Raw genomic sequence first — 24,319 nt, forward strand, 5'->3', positions numbered from 1 at the left:
GTTAGAAATTCTTAGAACGACTATAAGGTGAATTCTGAACCGTTGAAATGTGCAGCTCTGAGACAGAAGAACACACATGCCTTTGCATCATGTAGATAGACAAATAACTTTATCCTGTTTTGTCTGAAATATCACAATGATATATGACACAAATGGGATATTTCAAATAACACCCCCAAACATATATAGCTCTCTGCCTGGGAAGTATTCTGCTGCATAGCACTCTATAAACAGTTATGCTACAGAAGGCACAAAGTCTGATAAAGTGACCGAGTTCACCATATAAGGCACAAATGTGAGTTCGCCTTCCACTCTTTCATTCATACTCATTTTATTACTCTTCCTTTAACTACTGGATGGATTTATTAATAAATGAAAATTGCACAGGTGATCTTAATATAATATTTATGTGGCATTATTGAAATAAACGTGTTTTTTTTAATATTGTCAATTGTTAGGTAGTGAAAATGAGGAACAGACACTGTGACCCAATCTCATACGCTGATATCTTAACCCCCAAATCTAAAAGAAATATTTATTTTGCAGCAGTAGTGCTAATGACCTACCAACCTTGTCAAAACTTTCCACTACAAAAGCTAAAAGAACCACAATAAACTGTCTAGTTCCTAACTCATTGAGCCTAACAAAAGGGTCCCTTGAAGATTAAAAGGCATGAAAGTATAGGTTCTTTAAATTTGCTTGACCAATTAAAATATTTCACAAATTATTTTCAGCTGCATGAGATAAAAGAAATTCAAGACCAGCAGCCTGTAACTTCAGAATAATCTTAAAACCTAGACATTTCAAGAACATTTTACTGTTTACACTAGGGCAGTGACCTGTTCATGTTCTTTGAAGACAACACATGTGGCTCTTTCATCTCTTGAAGGGGCAAAGCATAAATGTGCTAACTTAGAAACCTGTTACGAGTTTGCCCGTTGACTGTTTTTGGTCAACTTTTTAATTGTGAGCATTAATAAATAAAAAAATAAAAAATCCCTAATTTGAAAGTGACCAGACCATATTTTCTTTTTTTTGATACACATTTCACCTTAAGTTACAAAAATAAGAACTGACAACGTACAAAAATAGCACCATTTCTTTGCTACCGCAAATATTCATGCACCAGTCGTTACAGAGAGCATAACATAACATTACAGTTAACACAAGGTTATTTTCCCAGATGTAGAAATATGACATGAACAGACTTCTTCTTGCCCTTGGGCCTCTTGATGGCATCTGCTGAAAGTGTCAACATTTGGATTCCAAGGACCTTGTGACCCAAGATGGAAGCTTAAAGTCTTCTTTCCTGCCGTTGCCCTGGAAAACCAGGACGAATTGTTCAAAAATACTAACAATTATATAATTCTCATTCTTTCTTGACTTCCTCATTCCCAGTTGCATGTGGCGAGTCTGTTTTGATAAAAAGAATATAGAGAATATTTAAGTTACTATGAAGCACATTACACAATGCAGTGTATAGATTGTAGGTAAAGCGTTTTTTACGCACAGAGTAGACATGAGGTTCATTGATGAACCTCTAGTGACATTATGTCTTCAAGAAATACATTTCCAACTAGAGGGAGACATTTCTGTTGTAACTCTCACTAGAGTGCTGAGTTAAAATATCTGCTAAGAGCATTTGTAGGGCACATATAGTATAGGCAGATGATATTATCTCAGTGCGATGGTAAAGCCAGATAGTTGTTAACCCAAGAGCCAATTCTTAAATTCATCAGCGAGAACTAGAAGAGGAGGGATCATACAATAAATTTGCGCAAACGTATGCTGCATTATACAGTGCATGCAGTTTTAATAATGATGCCACATGAATGGTCAAATGTTTGTAACCACAAGAATTTCCTAGACAAAGATAAGAAAATTTCACATGAAGCAGAACAAGAAAACCACTTGTAACAAAATATTACAGTTATATTTCAATAAAGGGTTGAGTGCCTTGGGACAAAGTCATCTGGTCAAGGGAATGAAGGTAGAACAGTCCTCAGAAGTGAATAAGCTGCGCTATCCTCCTGGCCGGCTTTCGTTGTGCACTCCTGAGTTTTTTCACCGGTGAACAATCTGAGTCCACAGATGCCAGGATTTGCACATGGGTGTGCTGGCTAGGAGTGCACGCAAACACTATTCCACCCATAATTGTGGGTTACTACTACCTCTCACACCAGATTTACCAAGACTGGCCTGTGACCGGCAACTGATTCTCGTTCAGGAGCACAGCCTTTTTACTTGTTTCCTTCTAGTGGAGAAGCCCTCTTGTATTCCCTATAAAATCCTTCTAGTCTTTCATATTTGGGGTGATAACTTATCTCCCTTGGTATGTAGAGCTTGTGTGCATGTGTGGCCCATTACATCCCTGGCAGACTATGTGCCATGTGAATACCGTCCTGTAGAGGACATGACGAATGGCTGCACTAAATTGTACTGCTCCCCAAGTTGTCTTTTGTCCTTTTAAGGCCGAGCCGGGGAGCGCATGCGCTGCTCTGTGAGGCATGCTATATTGAGGTAGGGACTTGAAGCTCCGCCTACTCTCCACCCACATTTTTCATTGGCTTGTATCATTGTCCACTGTAAACTGTGGCTGTTCATTGGTCAAAAGGCTTATTAGTCCCTCCTTGGTACCACCTTGTCTCATTTTGTAACCTCCCATGGCGACATCACCTGCTACGTGTGTTGTTGCTCGGTAGGCTTTAATTACAGCCTCTGAGCACTATTTTCTCGAATAGCATTGTCCTGCCTGCTGTTGCAGGTGATACATGCTCTATCCTAACACTTTAAAAAAAATTTAAGCACGCATTTGCAATGCTATAGGTCTCGCAGTCTCCAGAGTTGAAGCTATTGGAATTGTAAATGACAATGCCTTTTATTTATCAGTTTTAAAATCAGCACATAAATAAAAGGCATTGTCATTTACAATGCCAATAGCTCAAACGCTCATAAATGATATACCTATTGCATTGCAAATGCTTGTTGTGGAGGTTACAAGCTTGATGCTCCTGTCCCAACAGCTCTACTCTAGAAATTCACTTCTGCCCTCTCCTGGAACAGCACCCGGACTCCTTCCTAGCTAGTGCTAGAGGTCGCCTGAGGGGCTCAGTTGAGGAAGTCAGAGTTGAACCCACATTCCAATGACCACTTGATGCAAGGTCCATTCGCCTGTGTTATAAATGCCCTACAATTCAGAGGAAATAGAAGGGAGGCCCAGCCTTTTGGGATTTAAATGGTTAAAAGTTAAAGGTAGCTTCAAGTCTGATTGGCCCTGGCTTCCTGTCAAGTGCAGCTAAAGGAGACTCATTTCTGCTGTTTCCCAGTACCTTTTGTACTTTGTCTGGGCTGTGATGGAGAGTCTGTTTGCCAACCCACAAATACATTTCCAGTGTCAGGGCTGTGATTGGTACTGTTCCCCTTATCAAGGCAAGTCAAAGACCAGGCCTTTGAGCATGAAGAACACCAAGATGCTGTGACCTGAGCAAAGAAGGAAACTTTACTGCCATGAGTAAATTCCAGTTGACCAGTCTCAGATGGTGAGTTGATGGGTTCAGTGGGTGCCCCAGGTCTTATGGGAGCTCATGCCATCTGGTCAGTTTCGAGATATTGACCTGTTATGTTTGGTGGCCCTTGGAAGTCTACTTTGGTTGCCATCGACGACGGATAATCGCATTCGCCTTTCAATTGACCAGCGAGATACCATTTAGGGGCCTCTACTGTTTTTTTGGGGGGGGATTCTCAGCAATATGGGCTCAAATTAAGTGAGCTGACTTGACTTTCACCCACTGCTACTGAGAATGCGAGAGTGCGATATTTTGTGGGGGTTCACTATGAATAGTTCTAGAGTACACCAGTATTGCATTAAAGGCCCACCACATACATGGATTAAGTTGCAGTAAGTCGGGTCGAAACGTCGACACCCCCCAATCCAGGGCCTGTACTCCGGTGAAATCTCCCCTCCCCCTGTAATTGGATGATGCATTTTGAATCCGTCTGCCTCATCATTTTTAATGGACACTAAAGAATAAATAACAAGAATAGACTTGTGGACAGGCCCACCCACACTGCTGTACTGTTCCTAGCGTAATCCCTGCCAATGTCTACTGTAAATTGTGTTTTTCAATCATTTTCCTTTGCACTCTCCTTCTCTCACTCAGTTCACACGAGTATTTCTTTCCCTGCACCCTTTCCTAGAGCAACCGTTCATTGATACACTGCCTATGTTGCAATGATTTTGCTATTTGTATATCAAGAAAATAAAATAGAAAAAAAGACTTCCTCTGAATACAGCTGTTGTTTTTGTCTCTCTTGTGCGTGCTGTAGGATATGCAGTTCTGTTTTATGCAACTATCAATTGAGAAAAAACTTCAGACTCAGCTAATTAAATTGAGAGAGTCATAACTTCTTTGGTCTTTCCAAGGAGGAACGTTAGGACCACTTGTTGTTCATATTCCTTCACATCTGTGCACCTGGAAGATTAATGTCCTCAATATGTTTGAGCTCAATATTATGACAGAACCATCTTGCAAGAGGTCAAATGCCAACTAAATCCACAATGAACTACAAACTCTGCTTGCTCGAAAAAGCCCCCATTATTTCAAAGCAACACATTCTCATCCCTGCCTTTCTGAAAATCTACTTTGGGTCAAAGGACAGTTCTCGTCAGTTTATTCCCTTCTACCTAAAATTGGGGTAATGTGCAAAGTACATTATAAGTTCCAATTTGCACCTCAAATGTGCAGCTACCAATGTAGCTTGGTCATTCTCTTCCATGCACAGATTAACATGTCCGATATTCTCAGGGCCTGCATCATCATCCCATATGCCTGCTTGAATATAGGTTGACTTCCTACTATAGCACACGCTTACCTGCCGCTGTCTTGTGTATGCACCAATGTTCGCAATCCTCCTGGTTCTCGAACTTGTTGAGGTTCCCATGGCAGCCACTATAAATGAAGGGTCTGCATTCACCAACTTTGTGGTTGTAGTACCATCTTAGCGTGTACCTGGAGCAGGTGCCCTCATCCATGGGCAGGTAGCAGCGTTCTGTTGGGTAGAAGGGCAAAGATGGAATCACAGAGAGCGCTACTATTTAGGGGATATAAATCTACAATGCTGATCCCAATAGTTAGACACATAACACAACAGCAAGCGCAATATAGCAGAATACTGTGGTGTTATTAACAATGCTGCATGATGACTGCTGATTGGCCTCATCTGGAGGCGGGCCATAATGAGACACCTCCCAAAAATTGTTAACATTCCTATCCCCCAACTCATATACCCCACCTCATTTACAGCCTCTCTAGTGAAAATAAGTAAGTAAATATTTTATTGTATGTGGTTAATTAAAACCTTTACAAAATTTGCAAAGAGAATATTACATAAAATCATTAGAATGAAAAATATATGAAAACCTACATTTACTCTTTGTTTTAAAAGGGAAGACTGAAAAAAAATAAAACAATTTGACATTTGCTGAAATCAGAGTCTTTTGTAATCTTTAATCCTTTGATTTGGTACCATTGTTCGCCATTTTTTCCGTTTGCATTATTAGGAGGCTTGCCTTCTGAAGAAATCTGGTGGCCCTACAGGCTGTCTGCAGCTGCTGGCTAGTGAAAATGATTTTTACTGAAGGTAGCTTCTCTGATGTCAGCCCCCATGTTTTTTGCTATCCTGGTCTGCCACGTAACCATTGTGCTAGAGGAAGGAATAGTCAATAAAATCCCTCATATGCACAGAGAATAAATCCCATTGCATGGAAGGCTTTAGTTTTACTTTTCAGAAGACAGACCCCTACTTTGATGGTGGGTTTATGGAGATTGCAACAGAGCCAGCATGGCATCCCCCCCCCCCCCCTGCCACTATTTATTTCCTCCAAAGTGGCTCTCACCATGGCAGCTTTTTCAGGTAAAGGTGTTGCCAGCCTGTAGACATTTTCAGATTGTGGAGTGTTGGTCGCAGCTTGGGTGGAGGCAGCGCCTTCACCGCTGGAGAAGCACGACGGTCAACCCGTCAGAGTACCCCTTTAGTCTCACCTGCTCTCCTCCACTCCTGTATTAGCTCTTGCTTCACTCTCTGCAGACAGATGGCATTCCTTCTAAGTGTTTCCATTGCCTGTATCCTCTGCCCTGCCTGCCCCATCTGAACCTGCCTGTTGGCTCATTTCATGCTCCATCCACCGCTCCACACCCAGCTGTCTTTACCTTTTTTGTCCTACTCTCCATCTTTTCCACACTCTCCATCCCTTGTTCCCTTCCCTCTACATATTTTGGTACTCAATGTACTCCTGTCCTGCCACCTCCATTTCATCTGTGGAGTGAGTGACAAAGCAGGGGAAATTCAATATTCATTGGGGGGGGGGGGGGATTGGTGACAAGAAATGTTCAGCACCGGGTACCACCTGACCTTGGTACGCCATTGATTCTCAATCAAGGAGTAATCCACACACTCTGAAACAAGCACTGGCAAAACCCATGGGTTTCACCTCTGCTAACGGACACAGACCTATTGGCTCTGGCAATTTTCTTTTTTGCCCCCAGAAGTGCCGCTGTGCATGCGCGCATGCACGACAATCTTCTTGTATTGGAGTTTCTTCTGCCTGCTTGAAATTCCATTTCAAGATGCCTTCTGTGCATGTGCAGCAATGCTTGTGAAGCAATTCAATAAGAATTGTCAATGGAAAAATACATAAAAACAGCCCATGCAGCCAGCCATTGTAACTTATAATAAAAAACACAATGGCTAATAGTTGAAGGGGGCTGACCAAAGGCCCCCTCTTCGCTACTGTTTATATTTAGTTATTATCAGAAATTGTATTACGATTTGGGGGGGGGGGGGGTGAAAATCCATCTCCAGGAAAATTAAAACCCTGGTCAGGGTGAACACTCCTAGCCACTAAATAAACCCAAGCTCAATCCCATGTCACCTACGGCACAGAGTAGACAGCCTTAACCTATGGTAATGTGTAAGGTATTTATGCATCATCAAAACAGTAGTAAAGTTGAAATGCAACATAATAAAAATTCCAAGCTGAATAGGAAAAATAGCGAAAAATTAAAAAAACAAAAAAACATAAAAATGACATAAATTCCATATGGGGCACAAGAGATATTATCTTTAAAATGTTAAGCCAGATTAGCTTCAAGCAGCATAAAGTGCCAATTATAGTCCATAGTTGCAGTAGACCGGATTCTACGTGCAATTTAACACTAGCAGCGATGGACCGTGGGTTGAATACACCAACCAAATTCATCCTGGTCAAACGATTTTACCTTCTTACTTTAGTACTTTAAGTCCCAATCCGCCTCAGGAGTACACTACTAAAGACCTCTCCAAGACCTCTAGGTTGGCACTTATAGAGTCAGAGGGCCAACAGTAAGCTGGTCGAGTTGCAACTGATCAGCTGGGCAGTTACAGGAAAGGGCTCTTGTGGCTTGTTATATCCCTGTAGCTTGGAGAAATGTGGCTCACTGGTTAGAGGAGGCAGACCTGGAAGCAGAGGTCAGCCTGGGACCAGGGTTCAATTCCCGGCACGGCGGGGTCTTGAGTCTTAAAATGTCCATGGACTCGACAATTCTCGCTCCGGTGCCTCCTCGATTCACGGGTTCACACTCTGCGACACTGGGCAATAGCTTGCGTAATCTCCACAACGGCCCCTGGCGGCGGGATGCCTGGCTTTCACCTTGCGGATTATCTCACTGGGGAATACCAGGACTGGTTGCCTAAGCAAGCGCTTAGAAACTGCTCGGTGATTTGCGCTATATAAATTCCTGTACATTTACATGTAGCTTGAACCAGAGGCCATCTAACTGATCCATGGACTCCGCTTCTATGCCCCAGTACAAGACAGACCAGGTCCAGTCCTTAAGGGTTCTTCTCAGCTCACAGACACCAGGTCCGGTCCTCTTCTCTTTTTTCTCAGGTCCATGAGGGCTCTGAAGTTGATGCCTGAAGATGCCACATTTATGGCTGTCATGAGCTAATGGGTGGGAATGACTCCCAGGCATGCCCTACCTATTAGGGTAAAAGTTCCCGGAACCAACCCTGCCTACTTTGGGCATTTAAAAGAAGCCAAATGTCTTCAGCACACTTAACTTGGGCTCTGGGGGCAAAGGGTGTGTGCGTGAGGGGGCGTCAAACATTGTAATCCTAGTGTTCTCCCACATCTAACACTAAAATCCAGTTTGGGGAAGTCACAATACACAAAATAAAGCCAGAGACAGAAGTCTGTTAGAACAAACGTGTTTTCAGCAACCAGACAGTGGATGTGCAAGGATTGTTTTGGCATCCTGTTTCCCGTCATTTCAAGTGTGCCCCTAGTTTTATATACAAACCTAGAAGACCTATCAAGCAGGATTTGACATTCAAGCAGGATGTGACACAGTAATGTCAAAAAGGATGCACCGGTTCATATTCAGTCAGGTTCAAAGGAATCATCTCTGACCATTCAGGTCAGCCTATCGTTTTTTCCTGGGAAACATTTCCCACCTTTTTCACGCCTATTCAAGTGCTAATTATGAGCTAGCAGAAGTGGGAGAGCAAGGCAAATTTCGCTTCCAGGAATGCCGGGCAGGGATAAGGCAACAAACATTCTATTTAAAAGTTACTTTTCCTCAATATTTATTAAAAATCCAACTTCACCACTGAATTAGATTTTTTACTAACTATTAAAAACAATAGTCCCATTACCGAGACACAGTATTGGGAATTTTAATCTGTACTCTGGTTTTCTACTAGGACGTTAGGCTTACCACAGTGAAAAATAACTTTTGGGTGTTTCAGTCACTGCAAGGTCACATTTAAATGAAGAGCACAGGCCACTGTTATGTTATTTTAATTTCTTGCACACTCGAATACTGGCACTGGTAAGCAGGGTTAAAGTTTATCAAGTTCTAATGCCTGCAAAAATATAGGATCTAGCAAAAATAAAAATAAAATATGGGTGACCATGCAGAAAAGATGAATTCCCACAGATATGTATGCGTATGGGTATTGATAACCATACAGCTGTATGTAGGCAAGACCTAATCTAGTTCAAGTCTTGAAGCTCCTATTATAGTTTTTGAAGGTGCAGGTGATGTTCCTTGGTTGATGAAAGACACAAGGTCAAGTGGATAAACTCCAAGGTATATCTTGCTAGATCCTCTTGGCACGCCTCCAGGGGTCTCCCAGAAACACTGACTTCAGAAGACCTTGCAGTGCAGGTTAAAGGCGGGACTGTAGGACCTATTTACAAGGGCATTACACCACCGGAGTGTCACTCTTGTTGACGCTCTGGTGGCGCAATGCCCTGCTCCATATTTTGGTAATGCGGAGGTGGCTTAGGGTCACTTTGGGTGGCTTATGGCTTGCATCAAAGGGGCATGCAATGGGTGTTGCTGTGGATGTTCCACCACAACACCCATTGCTTTTTTAACTCTGCCCCAGATTTACAAGGATCTGTAAATCTGAGGCAACGCCAACAATTATCACCATTGAAAAGCAGGCGTTAGAGTGGTGCAACGTGGAGTGATACTTTTGTTTCTCCTTGTTTTGGAGTCGTTCTATGTGTGCAGAATTCTGCAGCACACGAAGGAGGCGCAAATTGCCTTTAATTGTGGTTTATGTGCAGGACGGTCCGCTTTCTACACATAAGCAATCATCCCTGAAACGCAGGCACCCTTGCACCATGTAAGAAGGGTGTTGGCGCTGGTGCTAGGCAGCTTTTTTAGCACTGGCAGAAGGGAAAACATAGGGGTACTCCATATTCTTGTGAATTTGCTGCATCCCTGTAGTTCTTAAATGATGCAGGGCGGCACTGCTAAATTGGTTCCAACGCCGAGCTGCGTCGTTTCTGTGCAAATATGCTCCTATGTGTGGCAGGAGACTGCCACTCTTAGCTCTTTAGCACTGAATAAACTTTTGGAACTAGTTTGGCCAAAAGGTGTCTGACTGTTAAAATTCCACCTGTTTCAGTGATGAAAATCAGTCCCTCATTACCGGACAAACTTGTTTTGCATACAACAGAGGAATAGAGGACAATCACCTTGCATTCTACAGTGTTACTCTTAACACCTTAGCTGCGGCGGCTATTCCGCCGCAGTGCTAAGGGGGTGTGGCGGCCGCGTGGCGCGCCCATGCTGGTGACGGAATCGCTCCGTCACCAGCCTCGGTTGAGCTGTGCTCATGACGGAGCGGTTCCGTCATGGCCCTGCCCGCTCAATGAAACGCCCAGCGCAGGCGCGGCGAGCGGGCCATGACGGAACCGCTCCGTCATCAGCACAGCGCCACCGCAGCTGAAGACGGAGCGGTTCCGTCCTCAGCATCGATAGAGTTAAAACCGGCTCTTTAGGTGACCAGAAACCTGCTTTTGTACATCAGAAAACTAGGTAAGTATATCAACCACAAAGTTTGGCCAGTGGAGAGACGATTTGACTATCTTGAATGAGTAAATGTGCTAAAGAAGACAAACCATTGGGAGCCCATCGGTAGAGGAGAATGTTTAACCCTTTGAGAACCCAGATGTTTCCTGTCTTGCTGGAAGCCTCCAACCCTTCAACCACCCACCTAAAGACATTCTGCTGGGAGGAAGGAGATCAGTTGAGCTGATATGTGCCCCATTCCCCTGGTCCTAGTGTTGGAGACCAGTTGCACATACAAAGTAGCAGACTCACACTAAATCCACGCATACATACAAAAGAGGGCAAGGAAAGGACAGAAGTAGCAAATAATCAAAATACAATGCAGGAACAATCTTGATGGATAACACTTAATGCATGTCAATAAACTGCATGTCACTCTTAGCCAGGTCTACGCTGCAGCGCTTCATTGGCAGGCGTGTCTTTAACTTGCTTTATTACTTGTGTTTCTGCTTTCTGGTAGGTATGTGGCATCCCACCTCATTTCACTACCATTCAGAGCTAAGGCATGCACTGGGCTTGATGATCCAGGCTGATGACGGCTGATAGCCAGAAACCGGTCCTTGGATGCTTAATTCCGGTCCAGGAAAGACATGGCTTGGCAGTTCGGGCTGGACTGTTCCCATGAGGCACAGGGTCAAGGCTGATTTGCATATGGCCATTTCTGAACTGGGGTGGTGTGGAGTGTAAAAAAAAGATTGATTTAGGCCCAGATCTCTGTACTGGGGTGAATGTATGACATTGTTCTGCATTCTGTCCATCAACTGTTGTTTTTGCACCCAGACAAAGTACAACTTGAGAGTAGAGCTGTGCACAATCCGCTGCCACTGGTAATAAAAGGTCCATCTGGACATGGGTAAATCCATCTATTCTCTACTGCGGGTCACTCGTTACCGTCCCAGCACTGGTATGATCCTCCTATTACAAGTGGACATTTGCCCAGGGACCCTATGACTTTAATATTGTATCCAGATTTTGGTGCACCACGCTGTGTCAATGCATTATTATCACTGTTCATTTAGTCGATGCAATAAGTAACAGTTTACAAAAGTACCTTTTTAAAACAATTTTCCAAATTGTTGCACTTGTATAAAAAGTCGTCTTTCAAGATTCCAATATGTTTTTTGCGAAAAGCTTTACCAGGGCAATATCTCATATCATACATTCATTACTCAATGATCCACAATCATATTGTGATCAAATGTGTAAAAACATACTGTAAAGTTCAAAATAAAAGGAAATATATCAATTAAAAGCATGGTATGGAGAAAGAAAAGACCAGTGATATATAATCACCTGGTGATGAAAAAAATCGAATGATTTCATAGCAAATCAATCTTTTCAAATATCATGTATGAAACTTAAAATCAGTTTTTTAACGCAATTACACAATTTGTGTATAAATGTTACGTACAATAATGTACAATAACGACATAGGTTGGCTCTATCTAAAGTGTTATAATGAGGATTTTAAGTTTGATTCATGATATTTGAAAGGGTTACTTGTACGAATGATTTCACCTGCAGTATAAGTTAATTATTAAAATATGGGTTTGCTCTGAGATTACAGGACTATTAATCAATGGATTACATTAAATCTTTTGTCTTTTCTTTTTCCTTATCATGCATTTAATTGACACCTTTCCATTTCTTTTGCACTTTACAGAATATTTTGCAAATTTGATTTTAATATGATTGTGGATTATTGAGTAATAAATGTATTATGTGAGGTATTGCCCTGGTGAAGTGTTTGCAAAACACATATTGGAATCTCAAAGGTTTAAATTAAGAGTGATAAAAGCGCCTTGATACGGTGTTGGCGCACCATAATCTGAGTCAAACATATCCCTATATCATTGGTTCTCCAGCTTCTTGGAAAATGTGTAACCTAATTTCTGTTTTTAAAGATCCATGAGGTAAGCCACAACCATAGGCGACACTTACAAATAACTCGTCTTTGTCAGGTGAGCATGCTCATATGATGCTGCTACTGATGGTAATCCCCTGAATACTGATACTGGAATATCGAGGAATACAAATAACAAGGACAAAATATCGAAAGATATGTATCAATTTTATGTACCTAACTCCAATGATATGTGCCTTCAAAATATATATATATATTTTCAAGGTACATTAATGTGGAGTTAGGAACACGAAATCTATACTTCCTCCATATGCACCCACATTTTGATATTTTGGCCATGATATTCTTCTAAATTACTCATATTTGTAGCCTCGATATTCAGTAAGACATTCGTACAGATGATTCAAGCATTTTCTGGGAAGGGATATGTCCTATAGAGCCTGTTAGTGTGGCTAGATGCGTGCCCACTTTCAGCGGCAGATTTACAAGCCACTTGCGCCATTTTTGCGACGCTGTTGCGTCACTTTTTGTGACGCAGCAGCAGCGTAAAAATGCAGCCCATTTACATCGTGACGCATCTAGGGAGATGTAAAGTTGTAAAGACCTGCATCATATGATACCTGCGTCAGATATAATGTATGCAGGGTGGGCGTTCCAACGCAAAAAAGCCTCAAATCTCTTTGGTCTTCAGATGCCCAGATTAACAGCGTATGACATACCCGTCATACTAAACATTGCTGTGTGGGATATTTAAGTCTTTGAAGATGTAACAAAGTGATTAGTTGTTTCTCAATGTCTATGCTACTACTTTCTCTTTAATCCTAGCCCCTGGATAAACTTTGCTCAAGCTTTTTTCCAGAGGCACCAACAGTTACGCAACCTTGGAACATCAATGTGTTGTTTCATTGTTACTTGTAGCGTGGATTGTCAACCCCTATAGCCTAATAGAAAGCCACATCTCCCAGTTAGGACTCTACTCCTGTAGGTCCTGATGCCATTACTTGATATCAGGTGTAAATATACATACTGTATGGGGTATTTCATCTATCCTCTATTTGGCTACAGATAATTTTTATGTTTGTATTGGGTTTTTTTCTCCAGAAGGAGTGAAAAGAGTGGAATTAAATCAGATCTTCAGCTTGACTAAAGAATTTGTATTTAAAGCGGAGGGAAATGGAGCTCTCTATGGATGGGTGTCTGACTCATACTGATATGAGAGCCACCAGACAAGTCTTTCTTACCTTCCTTTAGGGTTTCTCTCCTAGCCCGTTCATGCTCTGCAGTCGTGGTTGGGATGATCACCTCTACAAACAGGGAGCAAAGCAGTCAATTATGACGTCACTGTTTGAAACAGGAGAAATCCCTAAAGCTGAGTCACCACATGGAAAAATTAAATGGATGCTAAGAGGCCATGGAGGGATAATCACAAACCTTGGGCAATGGCTGCATGCCATGAGACCAGTCCCATACCATTTTGAATTTCTTCTCCTTTTGAGGATCATGCTTATCCTGCGGCTATTTTTGTTGCAAAGCGCTTTTAAAGCAATATAAGCTGAAATCAGTTAATACATGCATTTAACAAAAGACATCCTTGAGGCGGGATAGAGTTGGAACAAGAGAGGCATTACTGGCGTTGCAAGATCATGCTACACATGGACACACATGCAGACACTCACATATATATATATATATATATATATATATATATATATATACACACTGCAACTAGACATTGTACAGTGTGACTGTTCTTCCAATTTAAGTGTTGCAGGGCAATTTCCTGCCCTTGTTCTGAACACCATCCAAAGACAATGCCAGTTGTGACCCTGCAGATTAATTGGCGGGATCTTCGTTCAGAGTGGACACTTTGAGCTTACTGAGCTCCAGTTGCCTCCCTGAGGAAGAATCTCTAAAGTGCACAGTGCAGACCGGTAAGCATTGGAGTTCCTCAGGGGTCAATCCTGAGCCCCATGCTTTTAAATCTTTATGTAACACCGTTGTCCAGGATAATCAGATCGTATGGGTTTGAGGCAGTATCATATGCTGACGACACCCAGCTGTTGATCACATTTGAACCAGATCCTACAGATACAATGATCCAGTTTAAAAACTTTTGACCCACATTAACAGCTGGATGGGCCATAACACACTACAGCTAAATGGCAGTAAAACCGAGATCATTCTGTCCGGCAGGGCCGAAGAGTATTGGTCTAGCAGCTGGTGGACTCAGGCATTGGGTCCATGCCCGTCCCCAAAACAAGCAGTCTGCAACCTTGGAATAACGATTGACAATAAGCTTTCCATGAAAAACCATGTTAATCGGGTACTGGGTACCTGTTATGGTATCTTACGGAAGCTACGGAAGATCTTTAAATGGCTACCTATTGAAACCAGGAAGCCATTGGTTTAGGGCTTAATTGTAAGCCACATGGATTACAGAAATGCTTTATTGGCTTCTTTAAATGAAGACCTCTTTTCCAAATTGCAAATCTTGCAGAATACTGCGGCCAGATTGATCCTAAATTTGCCTCCAAGGTCCCCCTCAGTCCCCAGTCTAAGGTTCCTCCACTGGCTTCCAGTCAGGAAAAGAGGTCATTTTAAAATCCTGTGCCTAACACATAGAAGTATCTATGGCACTGGCCTGGCTACTAAGTGTAAAAACTCAAAAGATGTCAGCCTGCAAGAACATTAAGGTCCACTTCAAAGTCTCTTCTTGTCCCACTACGAGTCCGCACCGTACGAAACAGGGGTCAATCCTTTTCTTTTCTTGCCCCTCATCTCTGGAACAAGCTGTTGTTTCATCTGTCATCTATTACAGATATCCAGCGTTTCTGCAAAGAATTGAAAACGTGGCTGTTTTAGACCAAGAAATAACAGAATTAGATATGACCCTTAGTCTCTGGAATCTCTGCAAGCGCCATGAGACCTACCGGTGATATGTGCACTATATAAGATCCTCTGACTTGACTTGACTTGGTTTATCAGCAAAGAGACATTACTAATGAATGGGATGGGCGTGGTGTTCACTATAAGATAATGTTTTACATTTGTAAAAGTACGATGCAAAACTTTCTAGAACTTTGCAAACAGAAGTTTGTCCCCCACATGGTATGGAAGCTGTCTTTGTAGCAATCTTGGACAATATATTTGCCCATGTCGACACTAACTTCATAAAGATGCTCAACTTTTTATACCTCTCTAACACTTTTCATGACGTTTATTGCAATACTGTTACCAGAAGGCTGTAGTTGGCCATCAGTGCCAAAAGTTAAAAGGTCAGGTTGATTGTGCGTCACCACTGCAATTCAACTCAATGCAATCCTCTGTAAGTTTGATAACCTGTTCAACATCATTACTAGGGACTGGATGGAGACAAGATTTCCTATCCCCATATACAGATCAACAGATAGAGCTACCATTTTACAGATCCACATCCACGGTCAAGTAAGTGGGGGCCAAACTGCCGAGAGGATGGTCAGCTGAACAATGACTAGCAAGGGATTCTGGTGCCAAAACCAATCCAAATGGGACAATCCAACCTCTCCTGGATATCAACCTGGTCCAGAAAGAAGTGCACTCTCCAGGTAAACTGATTGACTGCATAGCATACAAATAGCATACTCTGAAGACATAAACTATTTCTCATTGGTTGCAAGGCATCCAATAAGAAATGCTCAAACAACCTGAGGTTTTATTTAACCTTACAAGCTGCCTGCCATTCACCCAATCAGAATTTAGCGATGTGTTCTTGACAGCCAATCAGAAGCCTGGGTTTGTTGAAGGAACTTGTTTTCTGAACTGCAGAAGGAATTCTGGAAGTCCACTAATTTTGCAAGATGACCAAATATTTCTCCCACCCCTATACTTGCTTTCTTTTCTCCTTACACAACTTTGCAGATAACAGTCAGAACTACAACATTGTCTATGGAGAACAAGACTAGTTCATCCATATTTTTAAAGGTCTTACCACCCATGAGAATTGGGAGCAAAGAAGAACGTTAACAAGAAAGTCAAAAAGGGAGGCGTTTTTCAGCTCAGTCCTCAACATCCCCTCTTACTGCATACCTTCTCTTAAAACTCTGTTATTTACCCAGGTTTCTCTACTGCTTCAGACAAAGTATATACGTTTACCAACATTGCAACCCTTAGAATTCCCACACTAATAATGCAGTGAAGGAAGGTGATGTTTTCAACATCAAAACCTGAGATGCAGCCTCTGTTACAGAGCTCTAGTGGTGAACACAGTGGCCAATACAAAACTTGACTACTGTAAGACTTTCTACGCAGGCCTTTAAATGTCAGTGATCAGACAAAAGAAGGGATAAAATGACTCTGCCACTCAGTCTTTCTACATGATAACGACAATCCACAAGATTTTAGAAGCGGAAGTAACATTAAAAATCGGTGTCGCATTTAGATTTCAGGAACGACTGAGCCAAAGTAGCAGAAAGCTTATGTCCCCTCATCCGGCATACAATGTAATTGGCTCAAGCTAAAACTTCTGTGTAATCTCCTCCAGGCCCAGAGGCGCTAGACGATGAGCTTTGTTTTCACCACCATGTTTTACAGGATATTTAGATGTTCCATCATAAAGAGCTTCCCCTTCCCTAATTTAATGTAGATAACCGTATCACACTCATGTTAGGCAGGCTTTCAGGAGCACCTTAAGTGAAAAAAGAAAGCCTCTACAGTGGCATTAACATGGGTAGCTAGAGAACGGTGGGTACCTAGGGATAAAAACCAGAATCTTCACTTGGTGCCGTTTTAATGTCCCTGCCTTTGAGAGCAAGAAACAGTGTGTTCTGAGCTCTTCTTGATCATGATGATTAAGATAAAGATTTTTAAGAGTGCAAACTCATACACCGGTGGGTATCCTGGTGCTAGCAAGCTGGAAAGGTGGAAGGGGGTCACTGGAAAAACGAAGCCTCAAACTTTATGGAATTTGAAATGGATGGATCCTGCACAGAGAGAAACAGGCACAGAATTTCAGGGCTCAGGCACCAGACAGAAGCGGGATCAATTACTAGACCTCAAGTGAAAATGTCAAGAAACACTTAGCAGAAAAGCATCCACCAAACAAAGAGTTTCCTGGCTAAAGTTTGATCCTAGACTGAATAAAGGCAATTCCAACATGGAAAAAGGTGCGGTGAGCAATGCCGAGGGCTTTAAGCAGTAGGCTTGCACCGTAGGCAGCCAGCGCAGGTTTCTAAGATGAGATGTTACTGAGTAACGAGTGGGAAGACTAAGGGGCTGATTCAGATCTCAGTGGATGGGTTACTCTGTCTCAACGGTGACGGATATCCCATCTGCCGAAATATAAATCTCATTGAAGACTAAATCCTAAACTTACTACTTTTGGTATTCACAGAAGTTAGGATTTTGTCTTAAGTTTGTCTTAAGACAGACTTAAGTTAGGATTTTGTCTTAAGTCTGTCTTAAGACAAACTTAAGACAAAATCCTAACTTCTGTGAATACCAAAAGTAGTAAATTTAGGATTTTGTCTTAAGTTAGTTCTGTGAATCGGGCCCTAAGGGATTTATATTTCGGCAGACGGGTTATCCACCCTAATCCTTGGAGATCTAAATCAGGCCCTATGTTACAATCTTGAGGCCAAATTTTGGATGAGTTGAAAAAGTTGCAGGACACTCTTGGTTGGCCCCGACAGAGGAAGTTATCATGGTTAATGAGTGACATCTGGGGCATCGGCAGATAGTAAAAGCATGTAGAATTAGCAGCATTGAATTGTTCTTTAAACTACAGTGAGACATCTAAGTGTTCTCCTAGATTGTTTGTAGATTCTTTGGGGACTGGTGCACGGCTCAATTGGGGGGAAATAAGGGGACGAACATCAAAAGTAGTAGCAAATAAAGAGCTTCAGCTAAGCCTCACTGACGTTCAGTTTTACATAATTTTACTTTGTTCACTAGGCAACAGTGGTCAACCAGGCATGGAACTTGGTTAAGTTGGCAGACACACTGTCTACAAAAGAGACCATCATATGTGCACCATCTGCACAGGACTCCAGGGAAAAGTCAAAACCCTGAGTAAGCTCTGCTAGTGGAGTAACATATATTGAAGCGGGTAGAGCACAGTGAAGAGTTTTACGGCACCCACATAGCAGAGATCTGGAATAGGAATGGTAGGTTGACATGACCAATTGATGATCTTTTAGAGAAGCAGCTGTGAGCTTCATCCCTCATGAAGCCATTGACAGAGGGTGGTGTTAGACGCAATGCCAAAGGTGGCACTTGACGTGAAGAAGAATCAACGCTGAACTGCCTCCTTTGTCAAGCAACATCCATGTGTCATCAATGACAGCAAGCAAGGCAGTTTCAATACTGTGGAGAGAGCAGGCGCCAGCAAGCATGTTGTCTAGAAGGCAATTGGATTCAATAAAAGCCGAAAGCAGAGCATTTATCTCTTTTTTCAGATGTTTAGATGGAAAACAAAGAAAGGAAGTGGGGCGATAGTTAGCCAAAACTGCAGGATCAGCAGAAGGTTTCTTCAGTAATGGAATGATCAGTGTCTCTTTCAGGCTTGAGGAAAAGTAGTAAAAAACTAAGAATTATTACACAAGGGAAGAAGTTGCAGTGTTATAGAGCTGTGAGCCAGATTGAAAATCCAAGGAGGTCAGGTGTCTTCTGGAGATATGGATCTGGCAGAGAGGCAGTAATGAATCCAAACTCATCAGCGAGACCTGAGACAGACTAGAGTAGGTATCGGAAAGGATAGCTGTGGTCACTGGTAACTTATCATGAGGATAGATTCCTGCACTGAAGGGAATAAAGGAACTAAACAGCTTTAAAATGGTATTCTCAAAATATAAAGAGATTGAGTTACAAAGTTTGTGTTAGGGAGAAATAGAGAAGGCAGTGGAACTGGGTGAGAAAAGGTTTTTCTCTAAGTTAAAATGTTTACTAAGAAATTGTTTGTATCTTTCAGCAGACTCATAGTAGTCAATGTAGGTTTTCTTACACGGGTTTTTATATGTTCAAAGCTCTTCAAGATAAGTTTGTTACTGGGCCGCATTATAGTTGATTCTTCATTGCCTTTCCAAACCTTTGCAGTGCTGATTGGTTGCTGTAAGGTCGATGGTGCACCAGGGTATAGAGGGAATCTTTCTGAAGGAAAACTTTTGTTTACAGTGGTCATTTGATGAAGTACACCAATAACCCAGTTGATTCACGTTTGCCCTTAGTAATGCAAAGGTGCATGACATGTCAAAAAGGCATATGTTCCAGGCAAATAAGATGGAACAAGTTGGCATATGGTAACAAACAGGCATGACGTAGCACGCAACCTTGGTGTAACCAGCTAGCATGATGCAAGCATAATCTAAGATCAGCTTGATGCAACAAACAATAATGATGTAACAAGCAAGCACAATGTAACAAATGGCCTCTATGTAACAAGCAGGCATAATGGCATAAGCAGGCGCATCAGCTTGAGGCAACTAACTTCACAGTGTAGCAGATATTGGCAAAAAAGCTCAAATAAACTACTTTTTGGCCCGACTGTTTGTGACCAATTAAAAAAGGTGTACATCAGCGGTGCTCAGGAACAAGCTTATGTGCTGCTTGACTGTGTTTGATGCAGTGCGCATGCAGCTGTCAGTCACTCATTTTATTTAAGCTTTTACTGTGCCTAAAAAGCAAAGCACTGTGCAAGATACATCATGCAATATTACTTAAGTAGTTCATTTTCTGTGCACCACCATTATGTATACATGTCGTTTTAGGGAACAGTTCTTCGAATTCTTACACTTGTACATTCATGTTTTCAGAATTAAGTTAGGGCTTACAAACAGAGCTTGATTTATAAAAATATAAGTGCCATGGCCCTTCTCAGGAGGCCACTCTAGCCTGCAACATCCATTGCCCCTGATAGTGCTGTCGATGACAGAACCAACACAAGTACTATCACACTGTTACAAGTCTGACAATTCAAATTACCCCAGGCCACTCACAGCTGTAATAAGGTGAACAACAGATCTTATTCATTTGTAATGTGTATTGACTTATTAAACACTGTTGTTGTGCTTATCTCATAATATGGCAGACAGCGCCATCATGTGGTGGACTGTCACCGAAGCGGGTGCTGACAATTAAGTGCCGGTGCCGTGCGCCGGAAACCACTGGCTCAAATTAAGCACTGGTTACAAGTCCTTGCATGCATGCCACTCTAGCATAAAATACATCCTCTGGTTGAAGGTGTTCACATGGCATGGGGACATAAACTGTTGGTCCTTTAGAGCAATATCACTGATTTTACTGAACCCATCTGATATCTCAGAGAAGTGAATGCCATCTACCGAAGCCCTCTGTCAATGATTAGCATGTCTTGCCCCAGCAGCTACTGGGAAGACCTATGGCTTATAAGACAACTCACCATCACCCAGGGTGCTTTCAGTTCCCTCTTCTTCTGGGGCCTCGTTGTAGTCTTCCACTGTGTAGACGTGTTCATACTCTGGGTCATTGGTGTTCACGACTACTCGCAACTCACGCCCTGCAAAAGAGAGACTGTCCTTAGCCCGGCAATCAGAAAGAGAAATCAAGCATACCAAAATGATTGTAAGTGGAATTATCATGACTGCTGCCTCCCTGAGCAGAATCCACTTTACAACTTGTGCTAAGATATTAGGAAGATTCTGTAAGTGAAGCTGATTGAATCTGGCTGGCCTACAGCTGATTCGCATTCTAATAACTACAAGTACTGTTTGATGGAAATCTCTGTGGCACGGTGTAATGCACATTGGTCTCACTCAACCATCCAGCAGCTGCTTTGCATTAAGCCTGAGGGTAAGTTCTGAGCTCTGCGCACAAGAAGCTCTGTGATTCAACTGTCTTCAGAAGCAGGCGACTCAAGCATCATTGTCTAATGCAAGATGTCACCTCATCTATGGAAGAGGCGCCATGTACGAACCACAGAGCTCGAAGATGGAGCAAGGTATTGAGGCAGAAGTAAAGCTTCTGAGATAGTTTACTTTCAAGGTCAGATTTCTTGTACATGAAGAGAGTAGTCCTGCAGTCTCTCTTTAACACCTTCCGTGGGGGGCACATTCCCCTGCTGTGCTGGGGGGGGGGGCATGCACAGCGCCCCCGTGCTCATGACGAGCTGAGCTCATCACGCAGCACGGTGGTCGTGTGCTCATGACGAGCTGAGCTCGTCATGACCACACCCGTTTCCTTAGAACGCTCGCACAGCAGGGGAATTAGCCCAGCGTGCGAGCGTTCTAACGGTCATGACGAGCTCAGCTCGTCATGAGCACACGAGCACTGTGGCTCATGACGAGCTGACCTCGTCATGAGCGTCGAAGGAGTTAAATGACCAATGATGTGTACAGCACAGAATATTAGTTTACATTTTCGGTAAATCCTATTGCTTTTACTTGACAGCATGAGAACACTGTATTGGTCATTATGTTGTGGTCACATTATTCCAAATGCATTTTTGATTAATACTAAACACAAAAACACCAAGGTTGAGCCAAAGACGTCAGGGAGGGTCTAAACGCCATTAGCGAGGGTACAAACAACATCAGGGGTGTGATAAACAACCTAAAGAAAGTGGCCGTATGACACCAGTAGAGAGACATAAGAATAGGTTAGGTAAACATCAGGTAGTATCCAAACAGCATTAGAAATAAGTACACATCAGAGACCAAACAAGCAACTTTAGGTTCTAACTAAACACTGTCAGAGGCACTGCATACAACCTCAGAAGTGGTCATGATATCGGGAGCAGACACAACAATACCAGTGGCAGACCAAACAACATACACATGGTTTGAACCCCAAGGGCAAGCTAAACACCATTCAAAATGGTGCAAAAGAACATATGTTGCATCCAAAACTACATTAGGTAGGGACCAGGCATGAAAATAAATTGGGCTAAATGGCACAGTGGGGCACAGAGCACAAAGTGTAGCAAATAATATGTGTCACAGATCAAACTATCTTAAACATCATCTTGCACCAGCCAATGTATGTCAAGTCACATTATAGCTGGGTCAGACACTGAGGTGAAATACAACCAACATCACAAATGAAACTAAATATTACCAGGTTCAGACCAAACAACAATAGAAGTGGGCTAAGCAATGTCAGAAACAGTATTGGAAACACGCTAAAACACTAGGGGTGTGAGTAACAACATAACAGGTGCACTAAAGAACATTAGGGAATGTGGACAATTCACATCAGGTTCAGACTAAACAAAAGGAGCAGTAAGAATAAAACTGAAAGCTATCAAGAGAGTGTTAAACACCATCTGTGGCCAAGAAGCAACTCTAGACGGGAGGCAAACAACATATAAGAAAAGTAAACTAACATCAGATGCAGATCAACCTACATCACCGGTGGGTCTAGCAACATTAAGAAAGAAACCACATAACATTATGAATCAGGCACAACAATATAGGGATGTCCATACAGCAATTGGGACTTGATTAAAACACCACCAGAAGGGCGAAGCAACCACAAGGGCGAGCAGAAGAACCTCAGGCTTGGAGCTCAATGACACCCAGATTAAATAACATGGACATGCCAAAGAACATCATTGAAAGAACCAAACAACATAAGGAATGAAGCCAAACAACACATGCTCATTAGAGACTGGTGCCAAACAACATCAGTGATGTGGCAACATTCTAAGACTGATGTGCCAACAAACAATGAGGCAACAAACAACACAACAACATTAGGAATGGTCAAATTAACAGCCAGGACTGGGCTAAAGAACCCTGGGGATTTGAAAAAAACAACATCATTGATGTGGGGAAATACCTTTAAGGATGAATTCAAACAAAATAAGTGGTGGATCAAACTTCATTGGGGATGGGACAAGCAACAACCGACATGGAGATAAAGAACAGTGGTAAAAAGGGAAACAACACCAGGCACAGGCCTGGGATTAAGCAAAAGACTTCAGAGAAATGGCTGATCTATATCAAAAAGAGGTACACTAATGTCATGGGGATACTAAACAGATGAAGGATTTGTTAAAGAACAAATAACTAAAGAACATAAGGGATGTACATCAGACTCTGGCCAAAGAATTAAGGATGAATCAAATAACTTCAGGGGAGAGATATAAACATAGATTAACCAAAAAATGTTAATGGAATATTAAGGGGGTGTTGAACCATTAAAAGTGTATTGGATAAATGACAACAAAGGTGTATCATTCAATTACAGTCAGGGTCAATCCAAACAACCTCAGGCTGGCAAATCACATCAGGGGATGGAAAAACATTTGTGATGGTTGATTAAAAAAACACAATAACTGAGACGCCAGGGGCCATTCAAATAGGGTGTGGTGCAGATGAACAAAGGGGATGGACAAAACTTTAGCAATGGTACAACTATTAGAGATAGGGTCAAATACATATGAACTCAACCTGGGCTAAACTAAACAGTCAGGGAAAACATCTTGGATGGTCCAAATTGAGCGGATGGAAGGCGCGGCACAGCCACAAACCACAACATAGCCTTGTGACAGAGCTGTCCACACACTCATCTGATTATCTTTGCTCTCATTTTATAATTGTATTTTATCAATGAGCAGAATAAGACATGTTTACATAATATGGAATGTCCTAGATTAAAAGTCACTACTGAGAATAACACAGTTTAGTAAGCAGCATTAACACCTTTCAGATAAACTTAACACCTTTCAGATAGTTCTGTTATGTTATTGCAAATTGTGGCATTATTTAGTGTAAACAAAAGAACCTGAAAGACAGGACTCACCCTCCTCTTCCTCATTGTGAGAGAACTTTAGAACTGGGACTAGACGTGACTTAACAGACGGGTACGATGGGGAGGATGGATAGTTGGGGAGAAAACCTGGGAGGTGTAAGGACATAACATATATTCAAACGAAGGACACAGGAACGACTGATGAAGCCAAACATTAAGCAGAAGTAGCAGGCCCTGTCCACATCATGCATGCACAGTTAATGCCCCTGCAAGAGCAAGCATACAAGAACAGCCTGCAAGCTGTCATCATACAATGTTGTAAACTGATCCTGGCTTGAGCAAGGGGTGT

The 24,319-nt window shown here is 42.2% G+C and overlaps 1 protein-coding gene across 2 annotated transcripts; it reads right to left on the reverse strand.

Moving 5' to 3' along the window:
* Positions 1-388: 388 nt before the first annotated feature.
* LOC144782426 (collagen alpha-1(VII) chain-like) lies at positions 389-24,151 on the reverse strand. Of its 2 annotated transcripts, XM_078661778.1 has the most exons (5): positions 24,022-24,151; positions 20,660-20,776; positions 13,512-13,574; positions 4,873-5,049; positions 389-1,413 (listed from the first exon to the last, which is right to left on the reverse strand). In XM_078661778.1, exons 1-5 carry the CDS (start codon positions 24,134-24,136, stop codon positions 1,370-1,372), a joined length of 516 nt encoding a protein of 171 aa, XP_078517904.1. In that variant the 5' UTR covers positions 24,137-24,151; the 3' UTR covers positions 389-1,369. The 2 variants fall into 2 exon arrangements, with proteins under 2 accessions (XP_078517904.1, XP_078517905.1); XM_078661779.1 differs by lacking the exon at positions 13,512-13,574.
* Positions 24,152-24,319: the final 168 nt, after the last annotated feature.

This window comes from Lissotriton helveticus, chromosome 9 (assembly GCF_964261635.1).
Source record: "Lissotriton helveticus chromosome 9, aLisHel1.1, whole genome shotgun sequence".
Taxonomy (NCBI): Eukaryota; Metazoa; Chordata; class Amphibia; order Caudata; family Salamandridae; genus Lissotriton; species Lissotriton helveticus.

Coding starts and splice junctions, on each gene's coding strand:
- LOC144782426 (XM_078661778.1), bottom strand. CDS start 24,136: ATGTCCTTACACCTCCCAGGTTTTCTCCCCAACTATCCATCCTCCCCA. Junction 20,777..24,021: donor TCACAATGAGGAAGAGGAGG/GTGAGTCCTGTC, acceptor TCTCTTTTGCAG/GGCGTGAGTTGCGAGTAGTC. Junction 1,414..4,872: donor CATACACAAGACAGCGGCAG/GTAAGCGTGTGC, acceptor TTATCAAAACAG/ACTCGCCACATGCAACTGGG.